At 35.1% G+C, this 18,748-nt stretch overlaps 1 protein-coding gene across 19 annotated transcripts in view; it reads left to right on the forward strand.

Annotated features, from left to right (window-relative positions):
- Positions 1–18,748, forward strand: part of Gphn (gephyrin) — a 625,252-nt gene that overhangs the window by 369,388 nt on the left and 237,116 nt on the right. For all 19 annotated transcript variants that reach the window (XR_007345755.1, XM_048798536.1, XM_048798535.1 and 16 more), the window contains one exon: positions 17,165–17,299. Coding sequence is in view for 18 of the 19 variants with exons in the window: in XM_048798536.1 (XP_048654493.1) it covers positions 17,165–17,299 (135 nt within the window). In the remaining variant the exon portion in view is untranslated. The remainder of the gene's footprint in view (positions 1–17,164; positions 17,300–18,748) is intronic.

Here is an 18,748-nt window from a genome sequence, read left to right on the forward strand (position 1 = left end):
TGACATCAGATCTCTGCCATGTTGGTATCCTATGCGAATGGCAGCATTTCATTCCCTTTGCCAGGTGACCAAAGCAACGGGTGAGTCCTGACCGGCCCTCACAGGCCCTGTCTCAGTCCCGTTGCCACTGCCCACGAAGGCTCGGTTGGTATTTACCTCCACAGTACTCAGCAGGACCCAGACCGACAAGCAGTTTCCGCGGGCTCCTTAGCCCTGGGCCAGAGCAGTACCGGGAGCCGGAACTCGACCGCTCTGTGCTCGGTGCATGCTCTGATAAGAGCAGGATCCAAGAAGCAGTTTCCGCGGGTTATTTAGCACTGAGCCTGAGTAATTTGTCTGCAAGCCGCAGGCGAATAGCAGCCTGAAATTACCTGTTCTATGGCTGAATGAGCTGCGATCAGTAGAAAACAGGGATGGTGACGTCAGCTCTCCAAGATGGTGGCCGCTGGCCTCCTCTGTGGTCTGACCAGTGTGGAGAACCGAATTGGACCGCTTCCTTCCCCCGTCTCAAACCCAGAATTCAGCACTGAGTACGGTGCTTGCACAGCTGGCAGAAGCCCGCAGAAACTGCAGCGCTGTATCCCTGCATCGCTATCTCTTCATTTCCCAGCGCGTGCCACAGACTCTAGCCGCGGGGCGATTTGCCGAACAAGCAGCGTGATCCTCCGTGCGGACAAATCTCTCGCATTTGAGCCCCCGTAGCCAATCCTCGTGCGATGGAAATCCTTCCTCCAGGTTCCAGAGCACCCCACTTTTGCTGGAAATTCCTAACAAGATAGCCTTTAGCCGTCCTGACTCGTCATTCTCCCGCACAGTGACGCGGCACACGGGGGCAATGCACTCCCCTCGCCGCCATCTTCTCCCTCTCCATGTTTTGTAATTTTTAATGTATAAGTCTTGCGCCCCCTTTGTTAAATTTATTGTGGGTATTAATTCTCTTTGATGCTGTTATAAATGAAATAGTTTTAATTTTTTCTTTGAATTTTTCAGTGTTGGTATATAGAAATATAACTGATTTTTATGTGTTCTTTGTTTATCCTGCAACCTTGTTGAATTTATTTATTAGCTCTAATTTGTTTATCCATTCATCTTGTGAAATCTTCAGTATTTTACATATATAATCATGTCTCTATGAATATAGGTGTTTTTACTTCTTCCTTTGTAATTTAGATGCCTTTTATTTATTTTTCTTTTCAAAATTCCATGTCTAAACCAAATCTGATGTCGCATGCATGGTATCCCAGCTGCTCAGGATGCTGAGGCAGGAGGATTACAAATTTGAGGCTAGCCTGGACAACTTAGCCAGATCCTGTCTGAAAATAAAATAAGAAGAGCTGAGGGGTATAGGTCAGTGTTAGGGCACTTGCTTGCATATGCAAGGTCCTGGGTTCCATCTCCTGTACTGGGGTTGGGTGGGGGTGGAATCACCATTGCTAGAACTTCCAGTACAATGTTGAATAGAAGTGAGGAGAGCAGAAATCCTTTTCCTGAACTTATGGGAAAGCTTTCAGTCTTCACTCATTAAGTAGGATGTTGTCTATGCTTTTTTATAGATGCTTTATCAAGATGAAGAAGTTTCCTTCTATTCCTAATTTTCTGAGTGTGTTTTGTGAGAGGTTTTCATTTGAGGGTTTTTTAAATTCATTTTATTAATGTGATGTGACATTATTTTTTTACGTTGAGCCTTCCTTGCATTTCTGAAATAAATCAAAGTTGGTCTGGATGTACAATACTTTTAATATCCCATTAGATCTAATTTCCCACTATTTTGTTGAAGATTTTTGCAAATTTATTCATAAAGGATATTGGTCTACAGTTTTCTTTTTCTGTGTTTTTATTTGTCTTTAGTGTCATGAAGAATACTGGTCCATGAAATGGATCAGTAAATGATCCCTCCTTTTTTATTCTGTGAAAGAGTTGAAGGATTTGTGTTCATTCTTCTTTAAACATTTGGTAGAATTTTAAAGAAGCCATCTGGTCCTGAATTTTTCCTTGTTAGAAATATTTTTTATTTCTGATTCAATTTCTTTACTACTTATACTTTTATTCATATTTTCTACTTCTTTTTGAATCAGTTTAGATAGTTTCTGTACTTCTAAAATTTTATCTATTTTATCCAGGTTATCCAATTTGTTGGCATGCAATTTTTCATAATATTCTCTTATAATCATTTTATTCCTATAAGATCAATAGCAGTGCCCCCCCCCACGCTTTCATTTCTGATTTTTATAAGTTGAGTCTTCTCTTATTTTTTTGATCAGTCTGTGCAGAGATTTTACTGGTCTATTTAATGAACCAACTCTGATTTGTTGAAACTTTCAACACTTTTCTGTTCTGTGTTTCATTTATATTCACTTGAATCATTTACTTTCCTCTTAATATTGCTTCGTGGGTTTTTCATAGTTCCTTAAAGTAAAAAGGTATTGAATTTAAATTTTTAAAATAGATATTTATAGCCACTAATTTCTCCCTGAACACTGATTTTTTTTGTATTCCATGAATTTTGGTTTGTTATCATTTTCATTCATCTCAAATTATTTTCTAATTTACCCTGTGGTTTCTTCTTTGCCCATTGCTCCTTAAAGAATACTTATCAACTTTTAATTTTATTTCATTATATGCATTATAAGATTTAAATCTTTTTAAACTTTCTTTGTACAGTTTGTACAGTATTATAAGGTATATTTTGGAGAATGCTTATTATTCATTTGAGAAAAAAAATTTTTTTTGCTGTTATTGGGAGAATTGTTCTACATATGGTTAATATAGGGCTAGTTGGTTTATACTGTTGTCTAAATCTTCTATTTTGCTTGTTGATCGTCTTGATAACTATCTTAAGCATTGTTGAAAGTAGGATGGTGAAGTCTCTTATCATATTGTTGAACTTTTCTTTCTTCAGTGCTGTCAGGTTTTGCTTCTTATATATTTGTTATCCAATTCTTGATTAACTGATATTTTATCACCATGTAATAATTTTCTTTCTCCCTGTATAATTTTGATCTTCAAGTCTGTTTTGTCTGATATTACTATAGCCTCTCTAGGTCTCTTTTGGATACTGTTTCATGAAATACTATAATTTCTTTCACCTTCAATTTTCTCACGGGCAAAATGAAGGTGAATGTAAATATTTGATGTATGTAAAATGTTTAGAAAAGTGACTGGTACTCAATTTAAAATTTTAAAATTCCACAATCATCATTGATAGAACAAAAAAAACATATATGTGCGCTTATAAATACTTCAAAATGCCCTAATTGACCCAAATAAACACTAAGTTTATTGCTGCTGGATCTGTCTTATAAGAAATCTTAAAGGGAGTCTATAAAGTTGAAATGAAAGGCTATTGTATAGTGATTGAAATTCATATGAATAAATAAAGAACTCTACAAAGTTAAAGTACTCTATGTAGGTAAATATAATTTTTTAAAAAAGCAACATAAAACAATTATAAATCTATGGTGATACAGGTACCCACATACAAATATGTAATTTGTGAAAAGAACATAAACAGAGGAAACAGCAAAATTTTTACATAATAATAAAACTAATTCAAACTAGATTGCTATAAACTAAGATGTTAATTAATTCCAAGGAAAATCACTAACCAAATAACTAAAAACTCCTTAGTAAAAGAAATGAGAGAAATCAGAATAGTATAGTAAAAGTTATGTATGATAAAAAAGGAACCAATTGAGGAAATGAGAAAAAAAAGATGACATATAGAAAAAAAAGACAAAATGCAAAAAAAATCTGTTGATATAATTACATTAAGTATAAATCAATTAAACTACCCAATTAAAAAATGGGCTGTATAGTTTAAAGAAAACATGATTTAACTATATGTTATCTACAAGAAATTCACATTAGACTCCCAAATTTAATGTTTTTACTTGTGCATTACAATTATATATAATAGTTGGATTCATTATAATATATTGATGCATACATATAACATAATTTAACCAATTTTGTTGCCCAGTTTTTCCCTTTTCTTCCACTCTTCCCTCTTCCTGATCTTTGCTCCACTAGTCTCCCTTTCATTTTTCTTAAATTGGTACATTGTAATTATACATAAAAGTGGGATTTGTAGTAATGTATTTTTACATACACACAGCATGATTTGATTAATTTCATTTCCAGAGCCTCCCTTTTTCCTTTCCTCCTTCCTCCCTCTTAGTTCACTTGCACTTCTCTTCTCCCTTCTCCTTTCTCCTTTCTTGATCCCTTTTTTATTCCAATTGTCTTTCTTTTTTTAAATAACATATCTTTTTTAATATCTTTATTTTACATTTATGTGGTGCTGAGAATCGAACCCAGTGCCTCACACATACTAGGCGAGTGCACTACCACTTGAGCCACATCCCCAGCCCCTCCTATTGTCTTTCTAACTTTCACATATGAGAAAAAATATTCAACCCTTGACTTTTTGAATCTGGCTTATGTCACTTAGCATTATGTTTTCTCTCAAGTTTTATCCATTTACCAGCAAATTATTTCATTCTTTTTTTTAGCTGAGTAAAACTCCATTGTATATATATATTGTCAAATCAGGCTGGGCAGGCAGCAACCAAAGTTGGCAGATTTAAAAGGGCCGCTGAACAGGCTTTATTGAGATATCACTCCCGGGCGGAACTCTATCAGACCCACAGAGGGGACAGGGGAAGGGTCTGAGGAGAAACCGAGTGGAAGCTCGACTGGACTGGACTTTTATGGGGCTTACAGCAGGAAGGGAGGGGCTTGGGACAGGAAAAGGTGTCTCTAGGGTCCCTTGCCCCCTTGGAATTGGTCAGGGGAGTTGGCTGAACTCAAGGATTGGCCAGGGGGTCCTGCTGATTGACAGGCGTTAGTCAGGAGATCTGGCTGATTGACAGGCGTTTCAGCCAGCATCTGATTGATGTTCAAAGCAGCGCGGGCTGCTTTGTTCTAAGTTGCCACTAAGTTGCCACCAAGTCGCTGCCACCGACCTAACATATATAGCTCACTTTTTTCTTTTCTTTTTTCTAATTTTCCCTTTTTGCTTCTCAGACTAGATAATTTCAATTGACTTATCTTCAGCTTCACTAATTATTTATCTGCTAGTGAATCTCTATAGTGGATTTTTCCTTTTAGTTATAATTTTCAACTTGAGAATATCTATTTAGACTGTTAGCCATAAAAAGAATGAAATACTGTCATTCACATTGATGTGAGTGAAACTGGAGATCACTGTGTTAAGTGATAAACCAGGCACAGAAAGATAAATACTATGTTATCTCATTCATATGTGGAATCTTTAAAAAAAAAGTTAATCTTATAGGAGTTGAGTAGAAGGGTGGTTATCACAGGTAGGGAGCATACACCTATAATCTCTGCAACTCACCAGGCTGAGGCCAAGTTCAAGGCTAAGTAACTGAATGAGACCCTGTTTCAAAAATAAAAAATAAAAAAGACTGAGGATGTAGTTCAGTGGTAGAGTACCCTGAATTCAACCCCAAATACCACACACATACACAAATAGACCAAGTAGATGAACCCTCTATTGGCCAAAAATTAACCTCTTTTCTTTCTACTATTAAGATCAGCTGAGATGCCTCAGGGGTGGTGGTTAAGAGTATTTGAGGAGTCTAGCTCCTCATTCTTATCCTTTACCAGGGTAGGTCAAGATCTTGCTGACCACATGTGGCTTCCCTTGGTACGAGGTACATTTCCCTGTTCAATGACCCTCCTTTTTACTGAGTATGGGTTGGCTTTCTGTTCTCTAGTGTTCTCACTATCCCCATAATCAGGAGTCCGGTAACTGGAGTTGCAAGTCCCTTAAAGGGCTTCTATAATTCCCTGGGTCCTGACTGACCTTGGAGAGCAAAAGACAAATTAATGGCCATTTTATTCCTTAGCCCTTTTATTTTCTTTAGTTAGGGGCTTCACTTCTCAAATGTTAAATATCCAAATGACCATTTCTACCAGACTTGACGTGGGATTAGACAGTTTTAATTTTAACTTTTGTAATTTTAGTTATACTTCCATTTAACTGGGGTCAGTATTAGTATTGGGAGTCAGTTATAGTGTTATATCCTAGGTGTCCTGTAAGTAATGTCATAGTATTATATCTTAGGTGTCCTGTAAGTAATGGCTTATTATCTCAAATTAACTCAGATTACTCTGTTAGAAGTTGCATGTCTGCAAACTGCTAGCAGGGAACAATTATAAAGCTTTACAAGGAAAATACAAAATAAAATTAATAAGAATGAAGACATTCAGTTTGTATGATAGCTCTGAACCAAGAAACCAAACTTTTATGATATTTGTGTACCTTTGATATCTCTTCAGTTCTACAAAAACACATAAATCCAAATCTAATCTAAATCTAAATTCTCATTAAATGTATAAAAGGTGCTTAATCTCATTAACAATCAGGAAAAGTGAAAATAAAACCACAGTGAGAAATTTTTACATACCTAACTAGATTTTTTTTAATTAATAATACTGACAATACTAGGTAGACAATTTGTCAGTTCAATCACACATAAAAATCTTTTACAAATTCTATTTTTTAAAAAACTTTTTAATACCTTTTATAATTTACCCAAACACCTACTTGGTTTTGTACTATACCTGTTGTGGGGGAGGGTATGATCATAGTAATCTTTATGATAAAAATTTATACATTTGAACAGAACTTTAAATGATGGGCTTAATTAAAATTAATACGTTAAAGCCTAACATGGAGCAGGGCAAGCGGCACAGCCTTGTCCCAAGTAAGATGGACCTTTTGAAAAAAATCTGAGCTAAAGTTTTTATGTCTGAAGTTAATCCTTGCCCCTTTCTAAATTCACTTTAGGAGTATAAGGAAGCAGAGTTCTCATGTATTGTTTTTTGGAGTCTATTTTAAGAACAGTTAACATAATAATATCACATCTGAAAGATTCATCAAACAAAAAGACAAAAAGATCTTTCAATTTCCTTTCCTTTCCTTGTGGAAAATTGGCAAAAGGTTTTTATGGTTTACATTGCCAACATTTAAATTAGTCAGGCTCTTATTATCTTTTCAAAAATACATATAAATTCACACCCCAGTGTAAAGACTGAGATGGTTTTTCATATTAACTTGTCAATATCAGGTTACTTTTATCCAACTGCAAAGAATTGAATGGCAAATATATTCCAACTTAATTTGTCTTTTAAGAATAAATTAAATGTTTTAAAAATAAAATAGAATACACTGTTTACAGATGTACTCCCTAGGTGACTAATGTCCAATCTTTTTGTTTATCACAGTGGCCCAGTTTGGAATGCCATACATTTGGACACAGCTAATTATTTTTGCTCAAAGATGATAGTTCTAATATAATTAAGAGTACACAAATGTTACCAAAAGCATGGTCCTTGTTCCTGATGCCAATTCAGAAATAAGGACATAGTTTTGATTAAAAAGAAGAATAAGAAGAAGTTTTAATGCATTGCTAGCAAAGGAGAAACACAGACTCTGCCCATCCAGGGGAACAAGATTTTTTGTTGTTGTTTTTTGTTTACGGTAAAGCTCTTTTATTCTATAGTCATGATTCTAGGGCACTCTGATGACAGAGTTCTGAGTAATATGCACTCTAGGTAGGTTTTTTTTTTTATTCTTTCTAATCATACATGACAGTAGAATCCATTATGATAAAATTATATAATCATGGGATATATCGTATTCTAATGAGAACCCCATTCTTGTGAGTGTACATGATGGTGGAATTCACTTAGGTATCTTCATATGTATACACAGGACAATTATGTTAGATTCATTCTACTATCTTTCCTATTCCTATACCCATTCCCTTCCCTTCATTCCCCTTTAATCCTCTGAACTTCTATCCCCACCCCCAATATTGTGGTTTAGCTCCTACATATCACAGAAAACTTTCAAATTTTTTTTTTTTTGGTATTGGCTTATTTCATTTAGCATAATGGTCTCCAGATCCATCCATTTACTGCAAATGTCATAAAGTTATTCTTCCTTATGGCTGAGTAATATTCCATTGTGTATTTATACCACAATTTTTTTTATCCATTCATCTGTTGAAGGGCACTTAGTTTGGCTCCATAGCTTAGCTATTGTGGATTGTGCGGCTTGGTTTTTTACTATACCTGTTGTGGGGGAGGGTATAATCATAAAATCATCTCAGTCTTTACACTGGGGTGTGAATAAACATTGATTTGGCTGTGTCACTGTAGTATGCTGATTTTAAATCCTTAAATATATGCTGAGAAGTGGGATAACTGGGTCAAAAATGTGTTTCCATTCCATTTTTGAGGAATCTCCACACAAAAAAAAAAACTCAAAAAAGCTTAACACTGGAGTTGGAATTGTGGCTCACCAGTAGAGGGCACGCCCGCCTAGCATGTGCAAGGCCCTGGGTTCCATCCTCAGCACCACATAAAAATAAATAAGTAAAATAAAGGTGTTGTATCCAACTACAATTGAAAAATAAATATTAAAAAAAAACACTATGAAAACAACTGAATCAATACATGGGCAAAGAAACTGAACAACACTTTTCAGAAGATGATATACAATCAATCAACAAACATATGAAAAAATGTTCAACATCTCTAGCAATTAGAGAAATGCAAGTTAAAACTATACTTCGATTTCATCTCACTCCAGTCAGAATGATAACTGTCAAGAATACAGGTAACAATAAACGTTGGCGAGAGTGTTGGGAAAAGAGTACACTCATACATTGTTGGTGGGACTGCAAATTGAGGAACAAGGGTTTTTAAAGATGTTATTCAAAGGCCACATTCCATGTATTCCCTGTCCTGGGTTATAATTCACTTGTTACTTTTGGAGAGAGTTATTTCTGAGATTTTCTGATGCCATCTCTAAAGTCTGAATTACTTTGGGAGAGAGTTATTTCTGAGATCCTCTGGTGCCATCTCTAAAGTCTGAATTATTTCATTTCTGTGGTGGGTGTGTGCTCAAGGACAGCAACAATATTTTCTTAAAACATTAATATGGTTTATTTTATTTTATTTTATTTATTTATTTATTTATTTATTTATTTATTTTGGTACATAGGCAGATAACTCTGCCTATGCTAGGAAAGAAAGGTAACCTGTTTCCCCCAAGATTATGGAAGGGAAGGGAGAAAGGAAGAGGAAGAAACATGTCCCTTTAAAAATAAGTCGCGGTGAGGCTGGGGTTGTGGCTCAGAGGTAGAGCACTTGCCTAGCATGTATGAGGCCCTGGGTTCAATCCTCAGCATCACATAAAAATAAATGAATAGAATAAAGCTATTAAAAAAATAAGATAGTCTGAAAAGCATTTAAAAAAAAATAAGTCCTAGTGGCAGAGCAGTAATGGCTATATTTAAAGCATAAGCTGGACCACTGTTAAACCAACTTAAACCTGGAAAAGGGTGTCCCTACAGTTTTAGTTTGGAGCAAAGTAGCATGATATTTTCCTAAGCTTTGCATTGTAGAATACTTGTATACTCGGGGAGCACAAATAAGTTTAACATACAGAGAAGCCAGTAATAATTAACATCACAGCCACATAGAAGTGTCAGGTTTGTGTAGATTAATAGCACTTACAAAAATCAATAACTCTAGACCTTTATAAGCTTAGGAAATAAGGTAATTGTAAGTGCATAGCAAATATATAATAAAAAAATGCCTCATATTGTACAAAGGAGAGCATTTATCAGTTACCATTTATTAAACCTACGTATCTTAACTTTACAACCTCTTGTATTATAATAGTTAGGCAAAGCTCAGACATGGTATATTTAGACCTTAGATGTATATACATCTCTAGTCAGATATTTAGAGTAGCAAATATATCATAATAACTTGAGGCTGAGGCAGGAGGATTGCAAGTTCAAAGCTAGCCTCAGCAATGGCATGAGCGTGTCTCTAAATAAAATACAAAATAATGCTGGGGATGTACTTGTGTGCCCTGAGTTCAATCTCCAGTACCAAAAAATAAAATAAAATAAAATAAATCATATTAATGTTTATAGAAAACATTGTTGCTTTAAACGTAGATTATTAGATTCTAGTTTCATATTAGTACATTAAATTTTGACCTTAGAAAAATCTTTCAATAACTTAATTATAGTCAACTTAATCACAAATGCAAATTTCCTAAAATTTTCTTCCTTAAACCTTCTCTGACTTATTGGACATTCTACAATTGTTTATATCCTTAGTCTTGTCCGTTCTTTTCTATTTTAGACTTTAGGACAAAAATCTTACTTTACCATAGAAAACATTTCTTTGTTCTTTTAATTTTCCTTACTGAAATATATCTTCATAACTATGACTGTAGTACATATCTTTCTTCTACATAATTCTTTTCTGCCTTTTTTTTATTTGTTTTAATTAGTTATACATGACAATAGAATGCACTTTAATACATCATATATAATGGAGTATAGTTTCTCATTTTTCTGGTTGTACATGATGTAGAATCATACCAGTTATATAGTTATATGAGTACATAGGGTAATAATGTCTGATTTATTCTACTATCTATCTTTCCTACCGCCATATCCCCTATCCTCCCTCCACTCCTCTCTACCTAATCTAAAGTAACTCTCTTCTTCCCTAGCTCTCCAATTGGGAATTAGCATCCATATATTAGAGAACACATTTGGCTTCTGGTCTTTTGGGATTGGCTTATTTCACTTAGCGTGATATTCTCTAGTTCCATCCATTTACCTGCAAATGCCATAATTTTGTTCTACTTTTAGGCTGAGTAATAAAGGGTACCTAGGTTGGTTCCATAGTTTAAGTATTGTGAATTGAGCTGCTAAAACATTGATATGGCTGCATCACTGTACTATGCTGATTTTAAGTCCTTTGTGTATAAACCTAGGAGTGGGATAGCTGGGTCAAATAGTGGTTCCATTCCAAGTTTTCTGAGGAATTTCCATACTACTTTCCATAATGGTTGTACCAATTTTTATTCCCACTAGCAATGTATGAGTATATTTTTTCCCCACATCCTTGCCACCATTTATTGTTGTTTGTATTCTTTATAATTGCCATTCTGACTGGGGTGAGATAAAATCTTAGAGTAGTTTTGATTTATTTGCATTTCTCTAATTGCTAGAGATGTTGAACATTTTTTCATATATTCATTGACCACTCATATTTCTGAAAAGTATCTATTCACCTCCTTAGCCCATTTCTTGAATAGGCTGATTTTTCTCCCTTTCTATAGGTATCTCTTTACATCATTGATCATTTCCTTTGCTCAGAAGACCCCATCCCATTTATTGATTCTTGATTTTACTTCTTGTGCTTTAAGAGTCTTATTAAGGAAGTCAGATCCTAAAGCTCTTGACATATCATATTTCATACATTTGATTCAAGTGGGTTATGAACTCCCATTTTTAAGTTTATAAATTAAAACAACCTTTGAAACAGGTCTTGAAAATCAGGATGTCCACCTATAATCCTAGTGGCTTGGGAGCCTGAGGCAGGAGGATCCAGAGTTCAAAGCCAGCCTCAGCAGATTCAAGGTGCTAAGCAATTCAGTGAGACCCTGTCTCTAGATAAAATACAGAATTGGGCTAGAGATGTGGCTTAGTGGCCTTCTGCCCCTGACTTCAATCCCAGGTACCCAAAAAAATAAAATAAGTAAAATAAGGGACTGAGCTGAGAGAAAGAGAAAGAGACTTCTGGTAGTTGGGGGTGTCTTGCCCCTTTTATAAATTTCAGGTTTCCTTTCTTCCTATGCCCCCTTCTACCACTCTGTCTACCAAAAGGTGTGAATGATGAAAGGTGAGAAAGGAATGTCCTTGTGGGTATTCATTAACACTTCCTTGCTGGGCAGAACAATGCCCTGGAGGCAGGAAACCTTGTCAGCTGTTTGGGAGAAGGGAAGTGTTTTAGAGGTATTAGCATTTTATTTCCTTTTGAATTAGCCCCCATCTCCCTGACTCAATCATTCATTACCTGTGCTACCAGTCCAGGTCTCACCTTCAAGAAATGTCTGAACTACTTAATAATTACTTAATAATTTGAAATTGTAATTACTCCTTTTTCTCAATAATATAGAATTATTTATGCTTTTTATGGTATTTTAATCAAAATACAACTTAAAATTTTATATTCTTTATATTTTATTAGAATTTTAACTCTTAATAACCTTGCTTTTGGACTGGGGCCACAGCTCAGTGGTAGAGCGCTTGCCTTGCACAGGTGAGACACTAAGTGTGATCCTCAGCACCACATAGAAATAAATAAATAAAGATATTGTGTCCATGTACAACTAAAGAAAATAAAAAATAACCTTGCTTTTTAGTGAAAAAACCAATGACACAGTAATTTAATCTGTTTTTCCATAAACCAAAAATTTGTAAAAACATATTCATTAATAGACCCAAATATATATTGTCTTATAGAATTTAAGAAGCCAAGAGAACTTGACTTTATATTTAGCAGTTGATGTCTTAATATGTTAACTTAGATATGTCTCAAATGTCCTCTCTAGCAAATACATTTGAAAATGTTCATCTCATTTATGTCAAACCTAATTTACCCATTTTAAACAGCTATTTTTAGATTACCCATAAAAACTAAGATAGCCAACAAGCATATTTAACATTTTAAGCCACTTTTTCCTACAAAGAAAAACCCAAAAAGCAATAGTCACTGTACTTTAAACATCTTAACAGGGACAAATACAGTTCCAACTGGTTTATAACCTAGGTAGAAAAAGAAAAAAAGTTTATATTAGTAATTTTAAAGACATCTTTACTTTTGTGTCTTGTGTGAAACATGCTGAACTGCCCAAATCCAAATAATGGACTCAGAGACATGAAGTTCAGTGGAAGCAAGACTTTAATTAATTAATTTAATTGCAAGATCAGGTGTCTGGTGAACAGGCACATCCAGAGTGTTTTACAAGTAGTATTTTATCTCCAGTGTGCATGGTCCCACATCTGATTCTTCACTGGCTGAGTACTTTACTACAGTGTGCAGGATCTCCAAAGGTTTTACTATTTCCTCTTAGGTTATTTAAAGAAATGTACTTTTAGTTGTTTCCACCTCTCTTTGTACATTGTGGTAGGAAGACTTTCCTGGGGTGAGTACATTTTGGCACTTTAGACAGTTCTTACTTTCTCATTTGATTATCCTCTCCCCCACCCCCATCCTGTTAGTCAAGGGGCTGTTTAGGTGCAAGAACTTTGAATCTGCTACATAGGCAGGCAGGCTCTTGTGCACTGTGTGAATTAATTGTGGGTAACCTTCCACTCTGCTCTGTTTCTCTTCCAACTGTTTATCTTATAGCCCCAGTAACTTTACATTTAAGGTTAAATACTGTAGTATGAAAATGGACCACTGGACTTTCTATTTCTCACAATCTTACCAACAAATTTAAATTATTTGCCAATTATTTAATTCACATGAACTAAAAAATCTTTGGATCCATTTTTTTTATTTATGAATACTCATTTATAAAATGATTTGGAACCATGTAGACACAACATACACTACACACATGTATACAAACATACATAAAAATATAGATAAAAAGCAAAATTATACCATTTGTTAGATTTTTTAATCTGTCAATATGGTTACCATAATCCTATATAATCCTTAATCTTAACTCTGACCTTGCAAAGTTATGATTTATTTGAAACAAAGGAGAAAATTTACATCTTAAAGACACAGAGTTTAGCCTAAACATCATTGAGAAGGGTATAGGCTAGGCCCAGTGAAAGCAAAATTTTAAAGGTGAGGCTTATTATGCAAATTTAAGTGTCAAGACTTGCATGGTCAAACCCTAGAAACCAGCAAGGAGCAATGGGGGATTAGGAAAGACAAATAAACACTTAGAGAAAACTGGAACTAGGGACACAGAACTCTGATAGAGGAACAGTGATCCAGAGCTAGTACAACCCATTCATTATATATGATTTATCATCAAAAGGTTATTTGTGGGAAAGCTTCTGCAAAGCAGACAAACTTGAAGGTCACAGCATTTGGGAGACATTGTGGTTATCTTGTTATGCCCCGAATTCTCTATCCCCAGCACTCAAGTTCAAGACTGATATAGTTCCATGCTTTGCACAGAATTTTCTCAGCCAGGGCATCACCATAGCAACTGGGCAATCTGTCCTGCATCTTTGCACAGAAAGTTCCCACCACAAGCACAGGCATAGACAGGAGAGACCATGATCCAAATCACCACTCTCCACACTTAAGTTAATGTCCTTTCCCAGTTTAAGAGCAACCAACAGAGGGAGACACCCTTACAAATGGAAATCCCTTTTAAACAGGTTAATCAAAGGTATCCCTCCAATGAGTAGACCAAAGAGCACCTGGGAAAGCCTCCTTTGAGTTTTCAAAACTTTTGTTAATAAAATGTCTGCCTGATGCTTTTTTTTAGAACTCTTTGTTAGATGCTTATCTGTTGTTTAGAGCAAGAGTCAAAGCTAAGGTCTATAGAGATCTTTTATTTTTTTTTAAACAGAAAACCACCAATGTGTCAGATATCCCCTTTAATAAAGAAACAGAAAAGAAAGTATCTTGTAAGACAGATTTTGAAAAAGAAATAAAGAGGCTTTTTAAAACAACAAAAACAAAAAAAGTTCACATAGATAAGGTATTGGGTACCCACAAGTAGGGGACAAGAAAGTTACAGGTGCTCATTAAACAAAGTACAGGACAGATTTAGAATTTCAGAAAGTGGGGCCGGGGTTGTGGCTCAGTGGCAGAGCACTTGCCTAGCATGTGTGAGGCACTGGGTTTGATCCCTGGCACCACATAAAAATAAAAACAAATAAAATAAAGGTATTGTGTCCATATACAACTATTTCAGAAAGTAACACAGTAAGTAATGGATTATAGAAAAGAGGACACAGACAAGGGGGAGGCCTGTATAGTTGGACATAGCTACAGCAGGATCTATCAGTTGTGATGAACACTGAATCAGTTATTCAGGTGGCCACTTGTCCATTTCAACAATCACCAGTTTTATCCCCCTCTTTAGGGCCCTCTACGGGGGAAGATTTCTTGTCATTTCTTTAGTCCCAAGTGACTTTAAGAGCCCTTGAATAATTGCTTAAAATAACAAGACTTGAATAACTGTTAGTTTATTTATGTGTAGCTGGGGAAAAAAAGCCAAAAAATAGTCAGACCTCTGACCATTTTTCTTCCCATTTACAGAACAAGCCTCTAATCTCTAATTGATATTGGGACCAAACTATGTTACAGAAGAAAATTCAATTTTCTTTTCTTTAATCCTCTGTCTTAAAATAATCCCAGTTATTTAATATGCACCAAAGGAATGAGTTCTCAGGGATAGACATTGAATTACCCATAATCTTATAGCTTGCATGATTCAAAGCCTCCTTTATGATATGTGTTTCAAAGTCTTATACACAGAACTAGAGATGTAGCTCAGTGGCAGAGCACTTGCCTAGCATGTGTGAGGCCACTGGGATCAATCCCCAGGGCCACAAAAAAACAAGATAAAATAAAATAAAAGTTTGTGTACATAACTTGAAACTGCTCTAGTTCCCATTCTTAGGTTAGTAGACCCATAGCTATTACTAGTATCCAAAAACACAAATTAAAATATGCATAGCCGGGTGCGGTGGCACATGCCTGTAATCCCTGTAATTTAGGAGGCTGGGACAGGAGGATCATGAGTTCAAGCCAGCCTCAGCAAAAGTGAGGAGCTGAGCAACTCAGTGAGACCCTGTATCTAAATAAAATACAAAAATAGGGCTGGGGATGTGACTCAGTGGTCAAGTGCCCCTGAGTTCAATCCCCAGTCAAAAAAAAAAAAAAAAATTCATTCCCTAAAATAATAATATTAGAAATGCTCTGTACTATTTGTCATTATGTTTTTGTATTTTGGGAATAGGACTCATTTATTTTAGTCTTTACTATATTGATAGGTATAAATAACAATAGCCAACATTTATTAAATATTTACTGTATCAGCGTGCTAAATGTTGCCTACATTATTTTAGCTGTCACAGTAATTCAGCAAATACTATCATCCTCATTTTTCAGATAAAGGAAAGGGTGATTCAAATGATATATTTATCAGAATCCTGGGAAAACATACCTTAATAGGTATCTTAAGAGGTTTTTAATAAGGGTCTATAGTATTTACACAGGTTTGAGCATTGTGGATTACTATGGAATTAGTAACATTAGAATCATTTCTCCTAGTCCTAATGTGATTAAGGGAACCAGACAATCTATTGGAATCCAGAGAAAGAGCTATAAACAAAAAGGAACTGTGATTTTGAGTTGAGGGACACAGCTAACCTATGTTGACCTGGTCGAGAGGGAGCCAGGGGAAAAGAATACCATTCCTTATTCCTAAGCCTCATTCTCCTGCCAGTGCCTCCCACTGACTAAATCCAATTGGATGTCAGGGAGCACAAAATATCTTGTCAGTGCTGTCCATACAGGTCAGTTATAAGCAGAGAGGGTAAAGAATGTTGGATAATAATATCTAGGAATTGAGTATCTTTCATCAAATTTCAAACTATTAAATGACAGGGCTAGTATATTTTAAAAATAAGCACTTTACTTTTACTTATGGTACTGTACTGCTTTTCAAGTACATGTTTTATGACATATTATTTGTTAAGAAAATATTTTAAATCTGAAAGTCTATCCTGTCCAAAACTTTTGGATATATTTATAACTTACCATAAGTAACAGCAGCTACATGAAACCTGAGCAGCAAAGAATACCAAAAATAATTTAAACTATGGGGGTGTAGCGCGGTAGCACACGCCTGTGATCCCTGTGGCTCAGAGGCCGAGACAGGTGAATCGCAAGTTCAAAGCCAGCATCAGCGAAAGCAAGATGCTAAGCAACTCAGTGAGACTCTGTCTCTAAATAAAATACAAAATAGGTCTGGGAGGCTGGGGTTGTGGCTCAGTGGTAGAGCAAGGACCTAGCATGTGTGAGGCATTGGGTTTGAACCCCAGCACCACATGAAACTAAATAAACAAAGGTATTGTGTCCCGCTACAACTAATAATATTTTTAAAAAATAATAAATAAGGCTGGTAATGTGTCTCAGTGGTTGAGTGTCACTGAATCCAATCCCAAGTACCAAAAAAAAAAAAAAAACAATTTAAACTAGATGTCAGTATTGATTTTGTACATTATTCAGATTTTCAGAATATTAAACTGTAATTCTTCCTCTTGTGCAGATTCCAGACTCCATTATTTCTCGTGGTGTTCAGGTGCTCCCACGAGACACAGCATCCCTCAGCACTACTCCTTCAGAATCGCCTCGTGCTCAGGCTACATCTCGCCTCTCTACAGCTTCCTGCCCAACACCAAAAGTAAGTATAGTTTCTTTGCACCTTATACTTGCTTTACTATGAAACCTGGGAAAACTAACCAATATTCATCCCCTGCTTGTCATGTTTTGATTGCATGTAAGATACTATGAGAAATAAATGGAATATAATGTAGTCACCACCCATTGTTTCACAAATTGTCATATTAGCCCAATAGATGTAGGAAATAGAAATTTCATGCAAGATATCTACTCTAACATCACGGTTAAGGGTATCACTTTCTGTAGCTCCTGTTTCTTTATTTTAGATCTGTTATTTTTTGAGCATACTCATCAATATAGATGTAAAAATATTTGTTTATACTGAAGATAAATGTATTTGGGGCCAGTAAACAGCAAGATTAGCAAAATATTGTAACCAAAGGGATTTTTAAAATTTTTGTTCAGGCTGGGGTAGCTCCCTGCTCTAGTATCATTCCAGATTTTTTCAAACATATTCAGCTTGGAATGTTGCTGCCTAATATTTGAAAACAAATCTAAATTTATTAGAAAGTTTTAATGCCAACCTTTGGGGAAGGGAGGAAATTTCTTAGTCTTTATATTTTATAATCTGTCACTGAATCAGGGTGGGGCAAGATGAGACAGTTTATTTGCTTTCCAAATATTTATGTGTATAATAAATTAGTTAGCAAATTTAATTATTGCTGTAATTTTTTTCTCCTGAAATGTCACTGCTCTGGATAAGTTAGTCATTTTTGCATTCAAGTTCTCTCTGTGATGAATCTAATATTAGTATCAAAAGACTTATAGTAACATTTTATCTTCTTTAATAAAACATAGTGTTAGATATCAGGCTACATACTATCTTTATCCTAAGGATCTAACAGTTACTTTTTCAAACTGTGACTTTTTTTCCTGTCATCACATTTAAGAACCTATGTAACTGTGTTCCTCAATTCCAACTTTTCTATTAGTTCTATAAGTGTTATAATTGCATTTGACTCAAACTGATCTCAAACAGTTTTTGATGTGGATAGTGCAGTTTGTACATTACATGATACAACCTTCTCAGCAAAGTCTTCAGAGTGTTAGTGTTGTATATCATTGTTTTTACACATGTGTCCAAAATAACTGATATTAACTTATCACTTAAAATTGAGATGGTAAATTGTCAGTGAAGAAAAACCATCAGAATATTCTAGATATAAAATGAATGTTAATGCCCTTTGGGAGTCAGTCTCCTACATTTTCATCTGAATAAAAAAATGAGTTATCAAACCCTCAATTGCATAGAAAATCTCATATGTGTTATAATATTATTAAAACAAAATAATTTATAATTTGACTGCATTAAATTTGAACTGTATCAGCTAGACTTATTTACTAAGTCGAAGTTATTAAAAGTAAATTAGGTCCACTAATTTAAGTAAAAGTTTAGTTCATCAGGTATTAAGACCTAAATGTTGGGAATACAGAACCAGCCACAGTATAA

The sequence above is a fragment of the Marmota marmota genome, unplaced genomic scaffold (assembly GCF_001458135.2).
Source record: "Marmota marmota marmota unplaced genomic scaffold, marMar, whole genome shotgun sequence".
NCBI lineage: Eukaryota > Metazoa > Chordata > Mammalia > Rodentia > Sciuridae > Marmota > Marmota marmota.